Source organism: Girardinichthys multiradiatus, chromosome X (genome assembly GCF_021462225.1).
Source record: "Girardinichthys multiradiatus isolate DD_20200921_A chromosome X, DD_fGirMul_XY1, whole genome shotgun sequence".
Classification (NCBI taxonomy): Eukaryota; Metazoa; Chordata; class Actinopteri; order Cyprinodontiformes; family Goodeidae; genus Girardinichthys; species Girardinichthys multiradiatus.
This window is the reverse complement of record NC_061817.1, coordinates 13,941,337-13,967,019: the sequence shown is the minus strand read 5'-3', so window position 1 is coordinate 13,967,019 and position 25,683 is coordinate 13,941,337. Positions and strand designations below refer to the sequence as shown.

Sequence of the window (25,683 nt, the reverse complement as noted above, 5' to 3'; positions counted from 1 at the left end):
ATATTTTTTTATCCCCAACATAATTGTATATTCCAAATACAGAGCAGAAATTGTTAGGCCAAAAAATTATATGGCCAAACTTAGAACTGATTGCCACTCTGTTTCTAAACTTTCCTGTGACTTTGGTTGCGCACCATTTGTCACCCGGCGAGGCAACCGTTGCTCCGGGGATGGCCAGGAAGGGACACCGTTTAGTCCCTCAGCCCACTGAATCAAAGAGCCCCATTGGCTATTAAATGTTAAAATTGCTTGCCATACTTTGTCAAAAGCTTCTCAGGTCACGAGTTATCTGGTGTTGTGGTGACGTAAGGACTGTGTCGTCGGTGGACCATCCCTCTTGACGGCGTCAGGCTTTAGCATTAACCACAGGCAACAGGAGAAGTTCCACACAGCTCCTGAACATGGCTCTAAATCGGAATCATTCTCAAAACGGCGGAGTCCTGATTAACAACGGAGAGACGTATGCGTTTTATGACGTTTATTTTGGGTTTATTTAGTAAACTAGGGAGCTGTTGTCTTTCCCCTTAGCTTGTTTACTTTCCATTACCTAATGCTAGCTCACGGGATAACATTAGCAAAGCTAGCCTTGTTTACAATTGCTCTTATTTCTAACCAGAGTTCCTGTGATTTCACCTATAATTACGTTTATAGAAGAAATGTAATGCTGTCTTGTTACTCTTATGGTGTCGTGAAGGTTGGTTTTGCTTTTGGCTAACTTGTTTCGTTAATCGTCTGTCAACAGGAAGTAATGGCTGCTTTTCATGTTGACATTCTGTTACAACAATGATGCCATCACGCGCTAGTTTTACGCAAGTTCGGGTTACAAACCGCGATCGAAAATACCAGATTTACGTAAAACGTCTGGAAGTTCGTCTTTTCTATCACGGCCACACAGCTTTGGCCATGTTTGGTATTATTTATCTCCACGTTTATTGAAAGTACGTTACTACGATGAGAAATAAACCAATAGGTAATGGTTTAGACATTTACCTGATGCATTACCTTAACGAAACCACAACACTACATTTATTATAGCTGTTTTATAGAGATTACAGTGAAAACACTTAAATAAAACCTAGACATCCACCAATGGATCCGCCCGGTTTTCCCTTGATCAACTCTGAGGGTTTCATTCAAAACCCCTAAAGAACTTACTATATTTTTTAAATAACTTATAGCCCTTTGAATATAAATTAATGTAAATTAAAGGACAATTAACTGGTGCATATCTGGAGGTTAGTTTAGTTCTTGTCGGTTTAATAATATTCCAGGATACATTATATATGGGGCTGCATGGTGGCGCAGTTGGTAGCACTGTTGCCTTGCAGCAAGAAGGTCCTGGGTTCAATTCCCAACCAGGGGTCTTTCTGCATGGAGTTTGCATGTTCTCCCTGTGCATGCGTGGGTTCTCACCAGGTACTCCAGCTTCCTCCCACAGTCCAAAGACATGCCTGTTAGGTTAGGTTAGGTTAACTGGTCTCTCTAAATTGCCCTTAGGTGTATGAATGAGTGTGTGCATGGTTGTTTGTGTGTTGCCCTGCAATGGTCTGGCAACTTGCCTCTCGCCCATAGACTGCTGGAGATAGGCACCAGCTCCCCCGTGACCCACTATGGAATAAGCGGTAGAAAATGACTGACTGACTGATGTTATATATGGCAAAGAGATCTTATTGTTTCCTACAACTCCAACAATTCATAGTGATAAGCCTTAGTTTTCTAACATTTTTCTTCAGTTAAGTGTAATTTCGTGGCTGTTGATTTTGCTCAAATTAGATTTTGGATCTTTTCTGCAAGGTATTTTTTTTCTTTATAATGCAGATCAGAATATAAGATCAGATTGCATTTCTCTTCTGTCCCACAGTTTAAAACCACAGACATTAAAGCAAACCGTTGATTTTAGCTTGGTCGTCTCCAACACTAAACATGTAAAACATTTGCCCTAAATCTGCTAACCTTAGGGTTGTCAGGCACTGTGACCTCTTGCTAAGCATGGAGAAGTTAATGTTGGAGGTATTTGCTGGTTCTGCAGCTCATCTGTCTTCTTTGCTACCTTGTGAGTGTTCGCAAAGCTTTGACGGAACAGTCTAACAAACCAATAAAGACAATGTTTGGATCCATCCTGCAGATCGCACTACAGGTCCTTCTCAAAATATTAGCATATTGTGATAAAGTTAATTATTTTCCATAATGTCATGATGAAAATTTAACATTCATATATTTTAGATTCATTGCACACTAATTGAAATATTTCAGGTATTTTATTGTCTTAATACGGATGATTGTGGCATACAGCTCATGAAAACCCAAAATTCCTATCTCACAAAATTAGCATATTATTAAAAGGGTCTCTAAACGAGCTATGAACCTAATCATCTGAATCAACGAGTTAACTCTAAACACCTGCAAAAGATTCCTGAGGCCTTTATAACTCCCAGCCTGGTTCATCACTCAAAACCCCAATCATGGGTAAGACTGCCGACCTGACTGCTGTCCAGAAGGCCACTATTGACACCCTCAAGCAAGAGGGTAAGACACAGAAAGAAATTTCTGAACGAATAGGCTGTTCCCAGAGTGCTGTATCAAGGCACCTCAGTGGGAAGTCTGTGGGAAGGAAAAAGTGTGGCAGAAAACGCTGCACAACGAGAAGAGGTGACCGGACCCTGAGGAAGATTGTGGAGAAGGGCCGATTCCAGACCTTGGGGGACCTGCGGAAGCAGTGGACTGAGTCTGGAGTAGAAACATCCAGAGCCACCGTGCACAGGCGTGTGCAGGAAATGGGCTACAGGTGCTGCATTCCCCAGACCTGGGCTACAGAGAAGCAGCACTGGACTGTTGCTCAGTGGTCCAAAGTACTTTTTTCGGATGAAAGCAAATTCTGCATGTCATTCGGATATCAAGGTGCCAGAGTCTGGAGGAAGACTGGGGAGAAGGAAATGCTAAAATGCCAGAAGTCCAGTGTCAAGTACCCACAGTCAGTGATGGTCTGGGGTGCCGTGTCAGCTGCTGGTGTTGGTCCACTGTGTTTTATCAAGGGCAGGGTCAATGCAGCTAGCTATCAGGAGATTTTGGAGCACTTCATGCTTCCATCTGCTGAAAAGCTTTATGGAGATGAAGATTTCATTTTTCAGCATGACCTGGCACCTGCTCACAGTGCCAAAACCACTGGTGAATGGTTTACTGACCATGGTATCACTGTGCTCAATTGGCCTGCCAACTCTCCTGACCTGAACCCCATAGAGAATCTGTGGGATATTGTGAAGAGAACGTTGAGAGACTCAAGACCCAACACTCTGGATGAGCTAAAGGCCGCTATCGAAGCATCCTGGGCCTCCATAAGACCTCAGCAGTGCCACAGGCTGATTGCCTCCATGCCACGCCGCATTGAAGCAGTCATTTCTGTCAAAGGATTCCCGACCAAGTATTGAGTGCATAACTGTACATGATTATTTGAAGGTTGACGTTTTTTGTATTAAAAACACTTTTCTTTTATTGGTCGGATGAAATATGCTAATTTTGTGAGATAGGAATTTTGGGTTTTCATGAGCTGTATGCCAAAATCATCCGTATTAAGACAATAAAAGACCTGAAATATTTCAGTTAGTGTGCAATGAATCTAAAATATATGAATGTTAAATTTTCATCATGACATTATGGAAAATAATGAACTTTATCACAATATGCTAATATTTTGAGAAGGACCTGTATATTACATCAACCGAGGTTTATAAGGCTAAATTGTTCTGCAGTTGACTCCATCTATGATCTCCCTGGGATAGCCACTTTGTTTGACAATCCCTTCACCCAATAAGAACTAAACAGGTGGACACAAAACCTGTTATTTTGTTGAAAATTAATTATTATCTATTTGTCCTTTTTGGTACAGCACTCGATTGGTTTAAATCCTAATTGAAGGAGAGGGATTTTTTGTGGCAGTAGGTAACTTTACATCAGATACCACAAAAATCACGTGGCGTTCTCCAAGGGTCCATCTTAGGGCCCCTCCTATTCAGTATCTACATGCTTCCCCTAACTCAGATTTTAATAAACAACAACATAAGTTATCATAACTATGCAGACGACACACAGCTATACGTTACGATGTCACCAGGTAACCATGAACCCATTCAAGCGCTGGGTAAATGCTTAGAAAGAAATCAATGCATGGATGGGCCTAAATTTTCTTCAGCTGAATCAAAACAAAACTGAAGTAATAATCTTTGGACCAAAGGAAGAGCGTTTAAAAGTTAGCACACAGCTTCAGTTAATACACCTAGAAACCACCAGTCAGGCTCGAAACCTGGGTGTAGTGATGGTCTCAGACCTGAACCTTCAGAGACACATAAAGATAGTAGCAAGGTCGGCCTTCTATCACCTAAAGAACATCTCCAGGATTAAAGGACTAATGTCTCAGCAGGACCTTGAAAAACTGTAGTTGATCCAGAACGCTGCTGCCTGTGTCCTCACTAGAACTAAGAAAGTAGAGCACATCACCCCAGTTCTAAAGTCCCTACACTGGCTCCCTGTAGATCAGAGAATAGAGTTTAAAATACTTCTGTTAGTCTATAAATCACTGAATGGCTTAGCACCAAAATACATGACAGACTTGTTGTCAGTGTATCAACCAGCCAGACCTCTCAGGTCATCTCGCTCAAATCTACTCTGCATACCCAGAACCAGACATGGAGAAGCACCTTTTAGTTCTTATGCTCCACTAATCTGGAATAACCTCCCAGAAAACTGTAAAAGCGCCGAAACCCCGAAAGTTGCTTTAAATCAAGATTAAAAACTTATTTGTTTAGAGTGGCCTTTGACTGCGCCATCTAAACATTATTAGGGAGAGGATGGCTGGAGATAAGATGGACAGAACTAAATACAGGGCAATCCTGGAAGAAAACCTGTTTGAAGCTACGAACGAGTCAAGACTGAGATGGAGGTTTACCTTCCAGCCGGATAATGAACCTAAACATGCAGCCAGAGCTGTGTGCATGCACAGTTTTCAGATTGTCATATACAGGTCCTTCTCAAAATATTAGCATATTGTGATAAAGTTCATTATTTTCCATAATGTAACAATGAAAATTTAACATTCATATATTTTAGATTCATTGCACACTAACTGAAATATTTCAGGTCTTTTATTGTCTTAATACGGATGATTGTGGCATACAGCTCATGAAAACCCAAAATTCCTATCTCACAAAATTAGCATATTTCATCCGACCAATAAAGAAAAGTGTTTTTAATACAAAAAACGTCAACCTTCAAATAATCATGTACAGTTATGCACTCAATACGTGGTCGGGAATCCTTTTGCAGAAATGACTGCTTCAATGCGGCGTGGCATGGAGGCAATCAGCCTGTGGCACTGCTGAGGTCTTATGGAGGCCCAGGATGCTTCGATAGCGGCCTTTAGCTCATCCAGAGTGTTGGGTCTTGAGTCTCTCAACGTTCTCTTCACAATATCCCACAGATTCTCTATGGGGTTCAGGTCAGGAGAGTTGGCAGGCCAATTGAGCACAGTGATACCATGGTCAGTAAACCATTTACCAGTGGTTTTGGCACTCTGAGCAGGTGCCAGGTCGTGCTGAAAAAGGAAATCTTCATCTCCATAAAGCTTTTCAGCAGATGGAAGCATGAAGTGCTCCAAAATCTCCTGATAGCTAGCTGCATTGACCCTGCCCTTGATGAAACACAGTGGACCAACACCAGCAGCTGACACGGCACCCCAGACCATCACTGACTGTGGGTACTTGACACTGGACCTCTGGCATTTCCTTCTCTCCAGTCTTCCTCCAGACTCTGGCACCTTGATTTCCGAATGACATGCAGAATTTGCTTTCATCCGAAAAAAGTACTTTGGACCACTGAGCAACAGTCCAGTGCTGCTTCTCTGTAGCCCAGGTCAGGCGCTTCTGCCGCTGTTTCTGGTTCAAAAGTGGCTTGACCTGGGGAATGCGGCACCTGTAGAGCACATCACCTCGCTCAAATCTACTCTGCATACCCAGAACCAGACATGGAGAAGCACCTTTTAGTTCTTATGCTCCACTAATCTGGAATAAACTCCCAGAAAACTGTAAAAGCGCCGAAACCCCGAAAGTTGCTTTAAATCAAGATTAAAAACTTATTTGTTTAGAGTGGCCTTTGACTGTGCCATCTAAACATTATTGGTTACGTTTTCTGTCCAACTTTCCTTTCATTTTCTTGTCAATCATTTTATCATTAGTGTTTTATTTTATTGGGACCGAGCAGGAAAACTGCAAGGGTCTATTGTAATTGCAAGAATTCTTATTATTCCGGGGATTTTTGGGGGGGCAATTTGGGGCCTTTGCCATGGACCAAAACGCATATAATTTTACCTAAAATTGTCCCCCGCGTGAAATTTTGGTTCTTTATTGTCGCCGTCAGTGGGCGTGACCAAACCTCTTAGCCACGCCCCCAAACGTGAGATAGGCCGAACCGTGAGTCGTACAGATCTGAAATTTGGCACACGCGTAAAGCTCCTCAAACCAAGAAAAAAAGTCTCTTGAGGTTATGCCCTAAAACGCACAGGAAGTCGGCCATTTTGGGTCAAAGGCCAATTTCTGGCCGTTTTTCGCTTTTACTCACCTCGAACTTTAACGAACTCCTCCTAGGGATTTTAAGCTATCGGCTTCATATTTTGTCAATATGCAGTTAAGGCATGGGGGATTAAAAGTTATCAAAATCTTGAGTTTTCGGACTTGTTTAGGGGGTGTGGCTGGGGCACAAACTTGCCGTTCGCGCCGAAAGTGAAAAATTGCAATAACCTTCCCTAATAAACCCCAAATCTCACCAAAGTTGGCATGAAGGAGGACCTGCGGGTTCCCGACGATCCTATGGGGTCATATGCTGACATCATCAAAGCCACGCCCCCTGAGAACAGGAAGTAACTTTTCTCTTGGAAAGGTGCCTCTCTGACCCTCTTGACCCAATCAACTTGAAAGTGTGTCAGAAGACAGATAACTAGTGGGTCTAACTTCATTTAAAGCACAGTAACGTTTCATAAAAGGGCGTGGCCGTGGTTGCGCGGCAAAGTTGGACGTCACGCCATGGCCATATGTTTGGCTTTAATTTCCACATACATCATCTGATCTGCACCAAATTCAATGTGATTGATCCTAGTCCAGTCCCCAACAGAGATCTGATGACATATTTGGTGGGTGTGGCCTAATTCGTCCACAGCGCCCCCTAGAAAATTTAACAAAATCAGCCCCAAGCATTGCTTTGACCAAGGAATCTGAAATTTGGTACACATATGTAACTTGTCAGGACCTACAAAAAAGTCTCTTGGAGTGTTGGTCCAAAACCAGCAGAAAGTTGGCCATTTTGGATTGAAGTTGCCATTTTGACCCTGTTTTGGGCATTTCTAGCCTGCACATCTGAGCGAACTCCTCCTACAGCTTTTGACTTGGAGACGTGAAAATCACTCAGTATACTCTTAAGGCACTGGGGATCAAAAGTTATCAAAAGCTTGTTGATACATGAAAGTATGTGGGCGTGGCTAAGCCTCAAAATCTGACTTCTCGCCACAAAAGACGAAATTGATATAGCTCCTACAAGGAAAGTCACAGAGACCTGAAACCTTATAAGATTGATCTGCCTCTAGGCCTGAACAATATTCACTGATCAGATGCTGACATCATCGAAGCCCCGCCCCCTGAGAACAGGAAGTGTCACGTTTTCCTTTAGAGAGTCAATTTTGGATGTTCTACACCTAATCAACATGAATTTACTCCAAACTGAATATGGTTGACCTTTGTCAGCCCCCAAACACCTCTATTGGATTACATTTACATTTGGATCAACAGCGACCCTTGGAAACTTCAAGGGCTATATCTCCCTCATTCATCATCGGATCCACTTGAAATGTAGTATACATGATCATCAGTTAATGATGGTCATGTGGACACTGTCAATTTATTATGTCGTTTTAGCCCCGCCCACAAACAAACGTGTGTGCAGCTTCCATCTGGAAGGTCCGATTTACTCCAAATTTTGAATGCTTCTCGCCAGACCAGAATTCTGTATGACCGAAGATCATTTGACATGACGCTCACAGCGCCACCTAGACGCAACATTTGGAATTGAGCGGCGGTTAGTGGTATGCAGCTGGCGATGCCAGGCTCCCGCGGTCGCTGCACAGGCCGAGTTGCGCTGAGGGCCTTCAACGCTGCTTGCAGCTTTAATTTTATTTATTTTTTTATTATCATCTTTTTAATAATTCATTTGTTATTCTCTTTAATTATTTAATTACCATTATGCCACTGCAATGTACATTTCCTATTATGTTTGTTTTTCTTTTTTTCATGTACAGCACTTTAAATTGTCTTGCTACCAAAATGTGCTATATAAATAGACTTGCCTTGCTTTGCCTTTTCAGTGTCTTAAGACAATGTAAGAATGTGGAGCTGTCATTCACTGATGTCACCTGCAAGACTGATCTGCTCAAGGGGACCAAGAAAGGCACAATTTATCTTACACCCTACAGGGTAACTCAGTTTTGTACAACTAGCATGCTTTGGATGCTGCTGTGGTCTTCATGCTTCTCACACAATGTTGTTCTTTTGTTATTGTTTTCCCCTTCACCTTCTCAGTTGGTGTTCGTGTCCAGTAACAACAAGGACTGCTTAGGCTCAGCCGTCTTCCCCTATTATCTGATGAAGGGCTGCAGCATTGAGCAGCCAGTGTTTGGAGCCAACTACATAAAAGGCACTGTGTCGGCTGAGGCAGGTGGTAGGTGTCCATCTTTTTTTCTTGTTAGCTGATCCGAAACCAAAAGATGAATAGGGTTAGCATTGTAATTTAGAGAAGATGAGGAATCCCATTGTTTAATTGAAATGGACTGTTTGTTCAGGTGGCTGGGAAGGTCAGGCTCATTTCAAGATGTCATTTCCCAGTGGAGGAGCCATTGAGGTGGGACAGCATCTCTTCAAACTGGCCACAAATGGTTTGTATTCATATGGTTTTAGTTATTGTTCGCCACAATGGATGATATAAAACTCATAAAAAATGAGTACACACCATATATTTTACCTTTAAATGAAAAAGTTTAAAATGTGAGCTTAGTGAAATAGGTCCACTATGTATGTGGTAATAGACCTTGTTCTCCTTTGTGTTTCAGCATCTCGTGCTGCTCCGGCCCAGAACGGTGCTCCTGCTTATGGTTACCCTTCACCCGGCATGGTGAACGGGTATGGTCCACCTCCATCTGCCTCTAACGGCTATCCCTACGCACCCCCTCCCCAGCAGAACGGATTCTACCAAGGTCCCCCTCCTCCTACTGCTTCTGGCAATATGGGGTACCCCTATCCAACAGCAGCAGCAGGTACAGATTTCAGCCAGAATGACTTTTTCTTCTACTTTCAAATTGCATAATTATTGTATGGATAGATTAAGATGTCTCTAAATGTTTTATGCTTAAAATGTATTAATGTAATTTTACAGTATTTACAGTACAGTAATTAGTTTGGCAAAATGTTTTTCGTAATAGTGTGCCGAGCGTTTGTATTCCAGTTGGTATTAGTACTTTGACAGTTCGCTTTATATTGTGTCTCAAAATTGTACATATCTTGTTTTTTCCTTTCCAGGCATGTACCCATCTGGATTTGACTACATGGCCCCACCCCCTCCTTATCCCGGGCCACCCCAGAATTGGACTCCACCTCCTCAGAACTGGACCGCTCCCCCGACTCCTGCAGGTCTGTTCCTCTCTCTCTCTGAGTCTCTCTCCTTGTTCTCCTCTGTGTCACTGCACCCGTCAGATCTGATATATCTTTTTCAAGATGAATCACTTTGAAATACGGCACTTAAAAAAACAAAACATAAAAGGGAGTGGGGTCTCCTACTGTCTCATGTATTGAACATCATAATTACAAAGGTTAAACAATCCTCCCGTTTAGATGTGAGAATACATTGTTCCAGTGTGACATGTCTTTGTTTTCGGTGGATGTTCAGTTGGATGTTTCCCGTGTTGCTCCTTGGGCAGTGACAGTTGATTCTGTCAGGAGGATTTCTGAAGCTGTCATTTAGGATTCACATGACTAACCGTGCGCTCCTTGCATAGTGGTTTGAGCTGTAGCGTCTGTACCCTAAGTACGTTCTGCATTCATGACTGTCAGAATTAATCTTCTTGTCTTTGCCACATTTCGTTTTATGCACAGGCAACTCAAAGGCGGCTGAAGCAGCAGGCAGCGCGTATTATAATCCCAGCAATCCGCACAGCGTCTACATGCCTGCGGTAAGCTTCCATGCCATGTTTTTGTGTGGCGTGTCAGCTGTCCTTTTAAAGATGGCACTCAAAACAGTGTTTTATTTCCACTACAGGAGCGGCCTCCACCATATGCACCTTATCCTAACTCCCCTGACAAAAAGAAAGACTGAGACTCGAACCATCACCTCTGTGGCACTCCTCTTGCTTCCCATGTTTTCCAAATTAGACTCCAAAGCAAGTAATGTTGATGGAAAACTGCTAGGTTTAATAAAAAGTGAAGGCTGTTGGCACAGAGCTCAATGATGTCAGTAATGCTTTAACGTACAATCAGTGATATTTTGGGCACAAGAACAGGTTAGAACATAACTGTGTCTTTGACATGGTGCCAGTTAAAACCAACAATATTAACTCACTTACATTCTGAGCATGAAAATTTATTATTTTCTATCTAATTCTCTAACACCAAAACTATCCATCCATAAATTTAAAGGAAGAAAACTATATTTTTAACAAAACGTTTTCTGGCTATGTGATTGTTGTACCGAGGGAAACTTCTCCACTAAAACCCCGTTTCTCCACAGCATCATAGCAAATACTGTATTATTTTTCCTATTAGTTTTTTGTGTTTATTAATATGTAGGTAAATATAAACAACTTTACTTCAGCTATCAGGAATGTTTCCTTGTACTGCTTCACATTATATTTTATATAGCATCATTCATTTATGCTATTTTTCCTGATAATTTCTCTTAGATGGTTTAAGTTAAAAGTAAGTAGTGCGATGTTTGGGGGTAAGGAGGATTCAGAAAGATTTCTTGTGATACATGTAGGTGCAATCTCTGTGATCAACACCAGAACTCCTCTCCTTCACTAATTAAACTAGTGTGGGGTTACTGAGCCACATTGATTTATTCAAGGCTCATGAGTGCTTTATTGCTGTTGATTCCTCTGAATGCAAAGCATTGGTTGCAGATTAAGAGTGTTGTGGTTGAAACAGGCTGTGTCTCCCTTAATGTGCAACAGTTACAATTTGTTTGATGGATTATTTGCGCACAGATATAGTAGGTAGATGCTTCACCTGATTTAATCTAATGTCTGTATTTTAATACCTTTTGAAGTTCTTTTTCTCTCTGCTAAATTTTGTTTGAAATAAAATTTAATAAATTAATCATTTATTAAAGCTTATATTTCAGTGTTTTATGTTTTTGAACATCTTCCAAAATTGTCAAATTTTTTTAATATTAATTTAGTATGCTGTTCTACCTTCGGGTTGTTGTGTTTCAATTATTGGCTAGTTGGCCACTGCCACACATGCTCAGGAAAGACCTTTTTGCATTTTATCTTCTTAAAATAAATAAAAAACTACTTTATTGAGCTTTTATGGGAAATGCAACACAAATTAGTGTCTAGTTGAGAAGTGAAAGGAAAATGACGATTCAGCGCCCAAGTCAACATTTGTTGAACCAACTTTAGCTGCGATTACTGCTGCAAGTCTTCTAGGTGTGACTCTACAAGTACCAGCTTCAGACATTTAGAGTAGGTTTTTTTTTTGCGCTTTCTTTGCTAAATCACCCAATCTCAGTCAGATTGGATGGCGAGAACCTGTGAACATCACATTTCACAGATTTTCAGTTGCATTGAGGTCTGAAACAAACACATGAATATCCTTTGATTGAAACTACTCTTGCTCTGGCTGTATGTTTTGTGTTTCAAGTCGCTTGCAGTCTCTAACAGATTTTCTTCCAGCATCCCCACAGCATAATGGAACCACCACCTTGTTTAATGGTGGTGATAGTGTGCCCTGGGGCTTGTGCATTGTTGGTTTTTCTCCACGCATAGCGTTTGCATATAGGCCTAAAAGTAAAATGTTGCTGCTTCATGTTTGCTGTGTCCCCTATATGACTGGGGACAAACTGCAAATGGGACTTTTCTTCTCACCGCTCTTCCCTAAATCCAGGGTTAGGAATACTTCTGCAAGCCACTGTGTGCAGCTTTAACGTTCAGAAGGGTTTAGATGTTTGTGAGTGTTCCATTTTTCAATGGTGCGAGAAAAATCTGACTGAATTTGTGATGCACAAATGAAAAGACCAAAACCAGGAAATGCAGACTATAACTGAATCATGTATTTTATTATGCAGAGAAACACTCAAGCCTTAAAAAAATTCACTATGCACAAAACCCTTACGTGGACAGACGGATCACAAAACACTCCGTAGAGTTTAATGAAATCAAAATTGTAATATCTCATGCAGTAAAACAAAAAGTCCTTACTGAACATACAGATGCTTTCTAGATGAACATATAACAAAGTATGTGTAGTCGTAGCCCAAACAAGCAAAGGTCCCCTTACAGCTCATTTATAAAGCCATATTCCACTTTATGGTTAAACTTCACTGTATTTTAATCAGAAAGGTTTCCTTTTGCAGCCATTTTCCACGTTAGGTCTTCACGTTTCTCTGTAGTTGTCACTGTTATTTAAACTGAAGCTGTGCAAATTGTAGCTCATTGGCATTTCAACTCTACAGGGACTTATTAGGTTCAAAGACAAATATAATTCTCCATAAAATAAATTATTTACACTGTTTCACGACAAGTGGAAGCTAATTTAGTTTCATATGATTGCTTCTTTCCTAAATTTTGGTCATTCTTAAGATGAATTCTAGTTTGTTTTTAAATGTTAAGTATGTTTAATTTGAACCTAACAATGGTGTAGATTGTTTTAGAGGATTAAGCATCAGATGTGACTGATTGGCCATTCACGGGTCCTCCTGTAGAAACCAAACTTCATTTCTACGCCCATAAGGCTTGAGTGGTGGGTCATAGCTGCAGCAGAAGTACTGCTTGCGCTGAAAGGGGGTTGTCTCGCCCAAGGTGCGCGTCAGGCGGGACGCCTCAGCCCGATACTCGCTCTCCCCCGCAAAGCCACCAAACTGTCTGAAACACAAAAAAGAAATGGGAAATTTCAAGTTCTAGTCTTTTATAAAAGTGGTAATGAAACATTTTTGAATTTCTCGAAATAATCTAGATTCATTAGTGACCCACAAAATGAAACAAGTCTGAGGTAAATGTATATGGTATATAGTTTAATAGGAAAATGATCCAGTTTTACCAAGCAGGTTATGACCGCAGCTTCATTGTTGCTGTAACTGTAATCAGTCTTGAACATGAGCTGGGAGGTATTTCAGTCCACTTCACTGTACAGAACAGCTTTGACTCTGGGGTATTGGTGGGTTTCCTCGGTTGAACTGCTCACTTCACATCCTTCCACATAATCTCTTTTAGATTCGGGTCAGGACTTTGACATGGCCCTTTCCAAACATTCACTTTATTCTCCTTAAGCATTTTGGTTGAGAGACTTGTGGACGTGGGGTTTTCTGTCTGTAAGAGTGACCCATAATTCTGCAAGGCTGCATCATAGCATCAACTCCAAATATAAAGTGCAAAAAGCAGCCATCATATTATTTATCGTTTAGATTATTGCAAACCACCGTTTTGGTTAAAAAAAAAAAAAAACATAATTGGGGAAGAATAAAGAGCTAAAAAAGAATATTTGAAAGCCAGCTGAACAGAGCACAAACCTTTTTCACAAGCACCATCGGCACACTGATTCAAAGGAGAGCATCTAGCTGACTACACCGTAATGAAGGAAAAGTCTATTGGCTTAATATTTCAAGAAAGAAGCAGCTAGATTTCACAAATTTCAAAAGGAAATATATACAGGGGTTGGACAATGAAACTGAAACATCTGTCATTTTAGTATGGGAGGTTTCATGGCTAAATTGGACCAGCCTGGTAGCCAGTCTTCATTGATTGCACATTGCACCAGTAAGAGCAGAGTGTGAAGGTTCAATTAGCAGGGTAAGAGCACAGTTTTGCTCAAATTATTGAAATGCACACAACATTATGGGTGACATACCAGAGTTCAAAAGAGGACAAATTGTTGGTGCACGTCTTGCTGGCGCATCTGTGACCAAGACAGGAAGTCTTTGTGATGTATCGGTGTACGGTGTGGAGAAGCCCCAAAGAAGCGCACCACCCAGACTGTTGCATGCCCAGAGTGAAGCATGGGGGTGGATCAGTGATGGTTTGTGCTGCCATATCATGGCATTCCCTTGGCCCAATACTTGTGCTAGATGGGCGCGTCACTGCCAAGGACTACCGAACTATTCTTGAGGACCATGTGCATCCAATGGTTCAAACATTGTATCCTGAAGGCGGTGCCGTGTATCAGGATGACAATGCACCAATACACACAGCAAGACTGGTGAAAGATTGGTTTGATGAACATGAAAGTGAAGTTGAACATCTCCCATGGCCTGCACAGTCACCAGATCTAAATATTATTGAGCCACTTTGGGGTGTTTTGGAGGAGTGAGTCAGGAAACGTTTTCCTCCACCAGTATCACGTAGTGACCTGCCCACTATCCTGCAAGAAGAATGGCTTAAAATCCCTCTGACCACTGTGCAGGACTTATATATGTCATTCCCAAGACGAATTGATGCTGTATTGGCCGCAAAAGGAGGCCCTACACCATACTAATAAATTATTGTGGTCTAAAACCAGGTGTTTCAGTTTCATTGTCCAAGCTCTGTAGTAAGTGGTATTAACCATTAAAATAGTTCAAATGTTACACTGAATGATATATACATTCATTCTACAGCTCATTTTTCAGACAGGTATTCTGACATTTCCTTTCAAAATTCACTGATCTAACAGTTGTTCATTTTTCACTGATCTACAATTAAATTCATTGCCCAATGAGTAAAGGCAACTGTCTTTAATGCAACAGGAAAATACCTGTGCAATGAGTATCACATTTGTTTTTTCAATTATTTGTTTCCAGAAAGGTATACTGATGCAGGGCCCTTTTCAGAATTCACAGATGTGAAGTTGTATTCTTTCTCCGGCCAATAATGGCAAAACAACAGACTTTAATAGACCTGGGAAGGTCCGTAGCATGAGACTTCCACATTGTTACTACAGTCCTCCTAAACTCAAATCTAGTTCTCCTTTTAGAACTCACTGATCTAAAATAGAATTAAATTGTCCAAATAATAACAGTTACTCTTAATGGGTCATATATACAACAGGGGAGGCCCATACCATGAGTCTACCATCACCATGCTATTTATTAGAAGTCATAATTTTTGTAGCAGTGCCTTGTCCTCCATAAGCATCTGACTGTTTAATTGAGTCCAAAAGCTTCTGTTCGGTTTCATATATCCACAAAACATCTTCCAGGCAGTTGTCTGACTGATTTGTTTCAGCACCAGTATACTGAACATTGGATAGTTCAGCTCTATCAAAGACATTGCTGCTGATTATTGTTTGGCAGATGATGAGCTCCTGTACATTGGTGCAACAGAAAAAATCAGATGTTTAAAAAGGGAATCCATGGTTTTTTAACTCATGTGACCTGACAGACTTTTAGATGTATTGCTCTTAAAATGTTTTGTTTGGCATCCAGTCTTAAAGAGTACAATTAGTCTGAATTATTTCTGTCTGTGAACAATATGCAGGTTTTATGGTCTCCAAGTTCAGATTTTCTGTCTTGTCCACTGTGTCTTAAAATAATACATGGAAGGCTTTAAAAAAGAGATGCTTGGAGGATAGTTCACCTCAACCTAAATTAATTATCCTGCAGATTCCTTCACTTTCTTTATTTACTGATACCCAATATTGGATCACTTTCAATAATAAATAGACTACACATCACGTTTAAACTCTTGTATTATGGACTGAGGTCTCTTAATCCACTTTTACAAGCTTTAAGTAATAAAAAAAGCATCAAACATGCGATTTTATATGTGAACACAATGTCTTGCAAACCTTTTCAAACAGAACATTTTGAATTCTAAACTCTTTCTTAAGGCACATTGTGTCACCAAATATAATGTTCAGTACATATTAGATTTAAAACCGATTTAACTGGAACATACAGAGCATATACAGTCATGCCAGGCCGCTCCTCAATCCTGATAGCACTGTCAGTGGGAGCTGGGGGGTCTTGCTGGTAGGCGATGGGGATCTGGATGCCCACTACCAAACGTCGGGAGAAAACGCCATCATTCCGTGGGTATACTGTGATGATGATGGGAAATGCTATCCCCATGGCCTCACCTTTAAATGTGAAATGTAAGGAAGTAGATTTAAAATACATGTAACTTAATCTCTTTTGAGCAAAATTTCTCAAATTTAAATGTAAAATTCTGTTTTTGGGGCACATTGCTTTTGTAAATATACTACTTTTTGAACAAGATACATTGATGTTTAGTAAATTTGAATTGTGGTTTGGCTGGTTTTTGTGTTTCTCCATTGAACCTTGCTCATTGTTTCCACCAATGTACGTCAGCAGCTTCCGCACCAGCTCCCCAATTACTTGATCATAGGTTCTTCCTTCAGAGGAGATGGCGGCGTATTTTGCAGCATCATAACGTCTCACCTCAAAGCGAACTCCATTCTGTGGAACAAGAGAATGCCAACAATTTGTGGACCAGTGTGTGTTAATGGTTTCTTGAACAGCTGCGACAACCATTTTTGCACGTGCAAACCAAGTTGTGCCCTTTCTAAGAAAGAAAGCAGAGAAGAGGTTGAATTTAGATGATAGCAGCAATTTAAAATATTAACTCTAAACTAATAATTATTCATTTCACTCAAACGTTTTAGATACACTTTCTCACTTTATGGGTTTCTTTATTTTTATGACTATTTACATTGTAGATTCTCACCAAAGACAACAAAGCTATGCATGAACACACATGGAATTATGTAGTAAACAAAAAGTGTGAAAAAAACATTTGTATATTTTAGATTCTTCCAAATAGTCACCCTTTGCTTTAATTGCTGCTTTGCTCTCTTTGCATACTCTCCTTGAGCTTCATGAGGTGGTCACCTGGAATTGTTTTCCAAAGAGTCTAGAAAGAACTTCCAGGACGTTCACTGAGAGATGGCCAAGGGTTAATATTTCAGTCATAAATGCAAAGGGCGGCTACTGTAAGGAATCTGGAATACAAAACATATTTAAAGTTCTTTTACAATTTTTTGTTTGCAACATAATTCCATATGTATTCATTCATAGTTTTGATGCCTTCAGTGAGAATCAAAATACAATGTAAATAGTCATAAACATAAAGAAAACCATTAAATGAGAAAGGCGTTCTAAAACTTTTGACTGGTAGCGTATTTACAAATCAAAATCAGAACAAATGGGGCACAACACAGGTGGTGTAGGCGGTAAACCCATATACGGAGGCTTTAGTCCTTGACGCGGCCATCCCAGGTTTGAGTCCCAGCCCTGGCAACATTTGCCACATGTCTTATCCTCTCTCTCCGCCCCCATTTCCTGTCTAACTACTGTCAAAAAATACTGGGAAAAATAAAAGTCTGCAGGGCTGCATGGTGGTGCAGTTGGTAGCACTGTTGCCTTGCAGCAAGAAGGTCCTGGGTTCGATTCCCGACTGGGGGTCTTTCTGCATGGAGTTTGCATGTTCTCCCCGTGCATGCGTGGGTTCTCACCGGGTACTCTGGCTTCCTCCCACAGTCCAAAGACATGCCTGTTAGGTTAATTGGTCACTCTAAATTGCCCTTAGGTGTGTGAATGAGTGTGTGCATGGTTGTATGTGTGTTGCCCTGCGATGGACTGGCGACTTGTCCAGGGTGTACCCTGCCTCTCGCCCATAGACTGCTGGAGATAGGCACCAGCTCCCCCGCGACCCACTATGGAATAAGCGGTAGAAAATGAATGAATGAATGAATGAAAATAAAAGTCACTAGTGCCACGAAAAAAATCTAAAATGGAAAAAATTGATGTGTATTTGTACTCAGCCCCCTTTACTCTGGTACACTAAAATCTAGTGTAACCAATAATATTCAGAAGTCTTCTAATTGGCCCATGGTACCTCTGGAGGAGCTGCAAATGCATCAAGTCCTGTTGACAGGACAATTATTAGTCATGTACTCTCCAAATCTGGCCTTTATGGAAGGGTGATGAGAAAAACGTCTTAAGAAGTCCTGTTTGCAGGCGTGTAGAAGAGACACAGCAAACATATGGAAGAAGGTGCTCTGGTCTAACTTGACCAAAACTGAACTGCTTGACTGTACATGCAAAATGCTATTTTGGGTAAATAAACTAACGATGCACATAATGAGCACACCTTCCCCATAGTTAAACATGGTGGTGGCAGCATCATGCTATGGGAATGCTTTTCTTTTTCAGGGACAGGGAAGCTGGTCAGAGTTGATTGGGAATTGGATAGAACTAAATATAGACCAACCTGAGAAGAAAACCTGTAAGAGGCTGAAAAAGTGGTCAGGCAGTTTCTGAGGTTTACTTTCCGCCGGGACAAGAACAGGCAAAACATTCAGTGTCAAGATGTGCGAAGCTGGCAGAAACATACATCAAAAGGCTTGTATCTGTATTTGTAGGAAAATAAGGTGGCTCCAGAAAGTAGGGAGCCCAAATACAAATGCACGCCATACTTTTCAGATGATATTTGTGAAATAATTTGATGGCAGTGCATTCATTTTCTTCAAATTCACAGTTATACTCCACTTGAGTTGGCCCAACCCCAATAAATCCTTGATGCGTATCTGTGTGTGGGCAAAAAAAAAACCACAGTGGGCAGACCCAGATGAACCATATTTTCACTGCTCTGATTAAATGTCTTGTTCTGCTCTGCAGGGTTCAGTGAGCTCGCAGAGAATTATGGGCCAGGGATGTGTGCTCTTACATAATAGTGCAGAGGCATTGAGGAGACATATAAACAACTTACACAAACATCTGCATTAAAAATAGATGACTAAGTGGGGTTAATGTGCAGCATAATCACTCTATTATGTACAGTAGTTTCTGGGGTTTTCTTCACAGTGTAACTTGGAACTAATTAGCATAATATTGCTACAAAATTTTTCTAATGCTTTGGAAATAAACTGCTGGCTGTTGCAGTTTATTATCTTGCAGATGAATGTTGCTCGTAGTGTGACACCTGTAGCACTAAATGAAACAGCGGAACTATGTTCAAGACTTAATTTGTACTTCATGTTTTTATTCGTATCTGGACATTTTGTGACTATTTTCTTTCCCCATGAGCAACATTCAAAGCTAAGAAGTATCATGCAGATTATGGGGTCTTCATCCTGTAAAATAAATTTGTATCTTTCAATCCCCTTTTAAACTGCATTTTATAAAGATCTTCAACAACCTTTCCTCCAGGGCTAACTTTCCACTGAGTAAATTCCAATTTGAAAACAGGATAACACTATGCTATCATGGAGCTGTAACTTGTGACAGGTACAGCGGCAACCGTATTGCAATTAAAGAGTTAGCACTGTAGAACTTGTCACTGGGGACAACATTAAAGTTGTGCAGGCTGACAAGAAAGCAGAGACCCTCATCTGTGCAACATTGCAATTAATTTGTCGTGTGCATACGGGCTGTGAGCCTGTGTGTGCCTATGTCAGCATGTACATTGTAATTAGCCTGTGCCCTGAAAGAGTGCTTTTGCGCGCACACACACACACACACACTCTCTCTCTCTCTCTAACAACTAACTAATAATAATAAAGAAAAAACTCCATGGTTTTGGTTTAAAACAATATTCTGTGCTCATTAGCTTAGCTGGATTTATCCTCAGTTTCACCCACTGTTGCTGGTGTTGTTCAGCTGTGAATGTGTGAATATGCCCCACCCAGCATCTCATCTGTAACTGTTAGTTTTAATTAGAAGTGTCAGACAGGTGCTTTATACAAATGAAACCAGATATTGACATGGAGTGTATAAAAATCCCTTTTCTCTCGACGTGTGACATGAAATCAAACATTTCCTGTTTTCAGTCATTTAGGATAACCAACATTTTTTTTTTTCAGTTTGCTGTCAGAATAATGGGTGAGAGATGTTTTTTAACTGTCTCCAAAGTCACAGGTTTATTACAATAATTTGCTGGAATTTTGGCCCCTTTGACAACCAGCTTTGGTTCTGATCTAAACCATTATAAAATCAATTTCTCAAAGCAGGCATTATATTCTAAATCCTGTATCTATTATATAAATAATCAGCATATAAACTAACAGCCACTTGACAGCTGTGGAGATAAATATTGTTTTGGATACGGAGAAGAGCTGTTATTGCCATGCAGGATTAAACAACAGCTGGCTTCAAGAGACCTTTTTAAATATCCCATCTTTACAAGACGTGCACTTGGCTGTGTCAAAACAGATCTATCTGTCAGTGTGTGTGTGTGTGTGTGTGTGTGTGTCAGTGTGGGCCATGTTCTCTCATGTGAAATGGAAATCCCTTTTTTATCTCTTTGTCTCCCACTCAGAAGTTATCTTTTGTTTGGGAGATAAACGAACAAAGGGACTTTCAAAACAAAGCAATACATGCTGCATATGAACATCTACAATCCAGGGAGGAAGAGGTTCATTGTTGGTCCTTAAGAAAGACATAAACAATGCCTGTGAAAAGTTTCCATACACCCCTTATGGAATTAATGTTGTATTGAATCTGAACGGTTAGGGATGCATTTGAGTTTGAAGCTTCCATCATAATTCTGACTATTCTTCTCAACAGAGTTCACTTAAATTGGTTTGACTACTTTTTAGCATAGCACATCATTTTTCGGTTCGAGTTTACGGTTGGTGCCACTGTGGAAACTCAATATTAGCCAGCTTTAGATTCAACCATCTGAGCTAAATCGTCCTCCTTAGATGAAAGAAAATTAGTTTGGACGTTCAAGAACAACCCAGGAACCTTCAAGACTCAAGCCTGCCACTAGCTGGAAGATACTGGAACACCAGTGTCACTGCCCACAGTGAAGCAAGTTTTACATTACAATAGACTGAGAGGGTGAAACCAGGCCCTGTTCCATAATCAACACCTTCAAGCTCAACTAATATTTGCAGCTACCCACATTAACAAGTTCAAATGGGACAAAGATTGAGCTATTTGGCCTCAATGACTAGAACAATCTTTAGGGGAGTCAAGGCTAGGCGTTAAAATCTTAACTGTTCTGTCTGTCAAGCATGGCAGTGGTAGAATCCTACTGAGGGTCTAGCTTGCTATCAGTGTGACAGGTGCATTGCACAAATGAGGTGAAATAACGCATAAGGGGGTATGCCTCTAAATTATTTATATTCACCTCAAATCAACAGGTATTTGGTTGGAATTTGGACACAAGGTCGAAGCTCATAGGCTGAGATGTATCTTCTTCCAAGGCAGGGTCATTTAATGCATCTATTGTGGACTCATGAATCCACACAGAGACGTGAAAATATAGCCCCATAGGTTCCCTCCACTGACAAGGTGCATGCTCTTATCGCTAACCTTAACATTAAATTATTATAATTAAATGCCTAACTTTTGAGCTTAAGCTAACACAATTTTAACGCTGGCCCAATAACCAAGCTTCATCCCTATAAAATTACATTAGACTATTGGGGACTGCACTTTGGTCCCAGAGATGAACGAGGATCTTCAACTCTTACCGGCTTCCTGATCCATTCTGAAGTAAAGCATCCCCACAGCATGATGCTGCCACCACCATGTTTCACGGTAGGGTTGAGGGTGATTTCCTGGATAAGCAATTTGCATTTTGACCAAAACAAAGTAGTGCATAATTGTGAAGTGGAAGGAAAATTATACATAGCTTTGAAAAAAATATATTACACATCAAAATCAATGCTGGTCAAGGCATACCCCACAAGACTTGCAGCAAAAGGTGGTTCTACAAATAATGTACTCAGTTGCACATCTTGGCACGTTTTTGCCCGTTCTTCCTGGCAAAAAAGCTAAAGCTCTATCCGAGCATTTTCATGTTTTTCCAGCATCTTGATTAAATTTAGATGCATGTTAAGAGTCTTTGTCATGCTGTAAGATGAACCTCCACCCCAGTTTCAAGTCTTTTGCAGCCTTTTAAAAGTTTTTTTGCAGAATTGCCCTGAATTAAGTTCCAGCACCTTCCCATCTATACAGCCTGAAAAAAAGTGCACAAAGCATGATGCTGCCATGATTCACGGTGGCGATGATGTGTTCAGGGAGATGTACAGTCCTAAATATAGCATCACCATATAGAACCCCCCCCTCCTTTTCATCATTATTCACGTCTGCCTTGTTGACCGGCACAGAACCTCGGGGCTCCTTTATTTCCCCACACTGTGGGTCACCAGGTATCCTTCTAGGTCACAAGCAATCACAAGCCTATTGTCCGACTCTCTGCCAAGGTGACAGGAGCTGTGAGAGCTTGCAAAGAAAATTATTCCACGTAAATACTACTACATGTATCTAATTTTAAAGTTGGGAGTTTGAAAAGGGAATCACAGAAATGTTTCAACGTTTTAGGGTAGCAGGAATTCTGTGCCTAATAATTGCGCAAACATCGAAAAGCGCACAGCTGGTGATGGAGCTGTCTCTGTGAGGCTTACCTTAGTCTCGCTGCTGAGGACTTTGTACTCGGTCTCCTCGGAATTTCCGAAGAGCGAATTTCTGATCATGCCGAACATTGCTTCGGATTGGTCACTTCTCCTCTCTTCGCTCCTTGCCCTTTTTAAAAAAAGGTGTTGCTCTCCCTTTTTTCTAGCAACCAGCTCCCTGGAGAGACAGTCTGTGATTGCAAATCAACAACAACACGCAGCACTTCGTCTCTGTGAACTCCCTCAACAGCTGTTTTCCTCCCCTTTTTGGAGGAAGACGGTGCTGAGCGTCTGCACCTTTGACAAACCAATGACCAAAGCAGCCTCCACACTGTCCCCGCCTTCCGCTCTTCTCCTCCAAGCTTGACGCGCATCACCACCTAACGTGACTCATTTTCCAACATATATTCCTCTCAGAATAGTCCAAGTTGCGCTGACTTGGTTAAAACGTTTACTCAAACCACCAATATAGAAACAGACACGTCTTCCAGCTCCTACCTGTGTGAAAGTTACAAACCTTCAGCGCCACTTTGCTCAGCCTCCTCTCTCATTGTTTGTCACGGATGCCTGTTCCAGGATGGTAGGATCAGAAGACGGATACTAATTGCTTCTTGTATCTGTGGAAAATCAATTTTGACACTAGCGGTTCGTTTGTCACTATTCATTTGGAGTTTAATTCGCCCAGCTGTGTTTGTGCATGTGAAGTTTGGGTTGTACATGAGCGCACATCTTGCTCCCCCTGTGCCACTGTGAGCTGCTTTGCTCCAGGGTTAGTCTATTTTAATTCACACTGAAGGCAACGTTAGTCACCACTGCACATTAAGAGCAGAAAAAGGGAAAGGGTAAAATTATGTGTGTGTGAGGCGGGGGGTGAATTTGATAATGCAGGTCAGGAAACAGTGGTGGTCCTTGCATGAATGGCACCCTGGATGAGACCAGCCTTCTCCTAACCTTCCAAACACTTAAAATGTGAGAAATTATCTGAGATTCTCGAGCAGGATAAAATGGAGAGCAACTCTCCACAAAGTGCTTAACCTTGGCTCTCTGTCCTAGCAGCAAACAGGGGACCCCTACTCAACACACAGGGGTGCTAACCAATCTTTGACAGGCATATGCACAAAAACAATAGAAAACTTGCTCAGGGCACAACTGACAGATAGGTTGTACTAAGGATCCCCCATGTTTAATGACGCCCTTGGCAACTGCCCATGTAGCCCATGTCAAAAACCACCAGTCAGGAAAGAGCACGGTCAAAGGACGGATAAGAAACATTTGGGTACTCCATCTATTTGCAAATGAGGGCTTTTTTGAAAGCAATACAATTTGAGTTTTGAACATACACTTTTAATAATAGAAAAGCAACCTGTGATATACAAGCCCCACATAAAATACCGTTCACAGTGACACAAATCTTTACTTACAATCATAAATGATTCAACGCTCTCCTGAGCAAATCTTTTGGGGTATGCCTGGTCTAATTTTGCACATCTAGAAACTCCCCCCTTTGTAGGGATAAATCATGCTCGTGAGATCTGATGTTCCCAGTGTACATCTGGAAAGTCTTGCCCCAGATTTTCAAATGGATATAAGCCTAGACTTTGACTGGACCATTCTAATGCATAAATATGTTCTGATCTAAACCATTCATTTGCAGCTCTGGCTGTATCTTTAGGGTTGTTGTCCTGCTGAAAGGGAAACCCCTGCCCCAGTGGAAAGTGTTTGGCAGGCTTATTGATATTTTTCCTTTATTGCCCCGTATTTAGCTTCATACATTTTCCAATCAACTCAAGCCAGCTTGACTGCATCAGACCTAATTCTATAAAAGAAGTTGGTTACAATCATTTTCTTGTTTTTGTACTTTCTTTGCCTTTAAAAGAAAGTGTATATTCACCATAACTTTGCATGAAAGAACAGGTTTTGTATTATCAAAACTTAATGGTGAGAGATTCCAGTGATGAAGGCTTCAGGATGTCCAAGTGTCTTCAGCAAGCAAGTGCCAGGATGGCTCCTGCTGAGGAGTGTGCAACATTAAAGTCTCACCACCAGTGCAGAGCTTACTTACACAGGCAGCAGGAATGCACCTACACACACAGTGAGGTAAAAACTTTTTGACAGTAGTATCATGAAGACAAGCAAAAACATTAATTATGTCCAAGAAAAGCATCGAGGACAGACTGAAATTTCACAGGAGGTACAAACACCTTCGGAGTGGTACAGTTGAATCCTTCTAGTTGTTGGAGATATCTGAGAAAATAATTCGTGTGGAGAAGAAAATGTGAACACCATCATGACTCCTGGTACAATCCACATCAAAATTCTCAATAAGATCAACCTTTTCCAAAACACCAAGCAACTCTCTAAAAACTGGAGATGAGCAGAAACGGTTTCCTTTAAACCAGGAGTATACCTGTTTATTGCAGGTTTCCCTAGAAGGTCAAAGATTCCTTTATTAAGTTTTGGCTATTTATTAGTGGTAATCTTTTTCTGCTTTTGTGTGGTGCCTAAATTTGACATTTTTATTTTAACGTGTATCTTGTTTCAAATGTAATTTCATTATTGTTCCTTTATTTTCCTGTAAACCATTTTAAACATCTTTGTGTAAGAATTATTCCATACAAATAAACTGACCTGACCTTGCTGGCTACAGATTTCATTTCCTGGATTTTCCCTTAGTTTTTAGAAAATAATTTACATGTGAGCCTAAAATAATGACTTAGGTTTTATTAACTGTTTTCTTTAACCCAAAATATGACATAGCAGAGTGGTGGATTTAGGTTCTGATTTGGGGTTCTTGTGCCTTTCTCCAGCGCTGAATGGGAACGAGGTGGAGTACACCCTGGACAATCTATTGAAGGGCAACACAGAGACACAGGACAAACAACAATGAACACATGCATTCATAACCTGAACCCCCACTAAACCTAACATGTAGGTTTTGGACCATGGGAGGAACCTACAGAACCCAGAGCCAACATACAAACTACATGCTGAACGGCTCCCCTGCCAGGATTCAGACCCAGAACCCTTTTAGGACATCATTAAATGAATT

General features: G+C 40.9%; 2 protein-coding genes across 2 annotated transcripts; one reads left to right on the top strand and one right to left on the bottom strand.

The window, feature by feature from the left end:
* The first annotated feature begins 302 nt into the window (after positions 1-302).
* On the top strand, positions 303-11,413 carry LOC124863613 (WW domain-binding protein 2-like). Its single transcript, XM_047358066.1, has 8 exons — positions 303-460; positions 8,399-8,507; positions 8,613-8,751; positions 8,873-8,965; positions 9,140-9,343; positions 9,606-9,716; positions 10,179-10,255; positions 10,342-11,413. The coding sequence occupies exons 1-8, from the start codon at positions 402-404 to the stop codon at positions 10,396-10,398; spliced, it is 849 nt and encodes a 282-aa protein (XP_047214022.1). The 5' UTR covers positions 303-401; the 3' UTR covers positions 10,399-11,413.
* A 916-nt stretch (positions 11,414-12,329) lies between these two features.
* Positions 12,330-25,268, bottom strand: LOC124863549 (heme-binding protein 1-like). Its single transcript, XM_047357967.1, has 4 exons — positions 22,647-25,268; positions 16,551-16,689; positions 16,169-16,349; positions 12,330-13,162 (listed from the first exon to the last, which is right to left on the bottom strand). The coding sequence occupies exons 1-4, from the start codon at positions 22,722-22,724 to the stop codon at positions 12,985-12,987; spliced, it is 576 nt and encodes a 191-aa protein (XP_047213923.1). The 5' UTR covers positions 22,725-25,268; the 3' UTR covers positions 12,330-12,984.
* Positions 25,269-25,683: the final 415 nt, after the last annotated feature.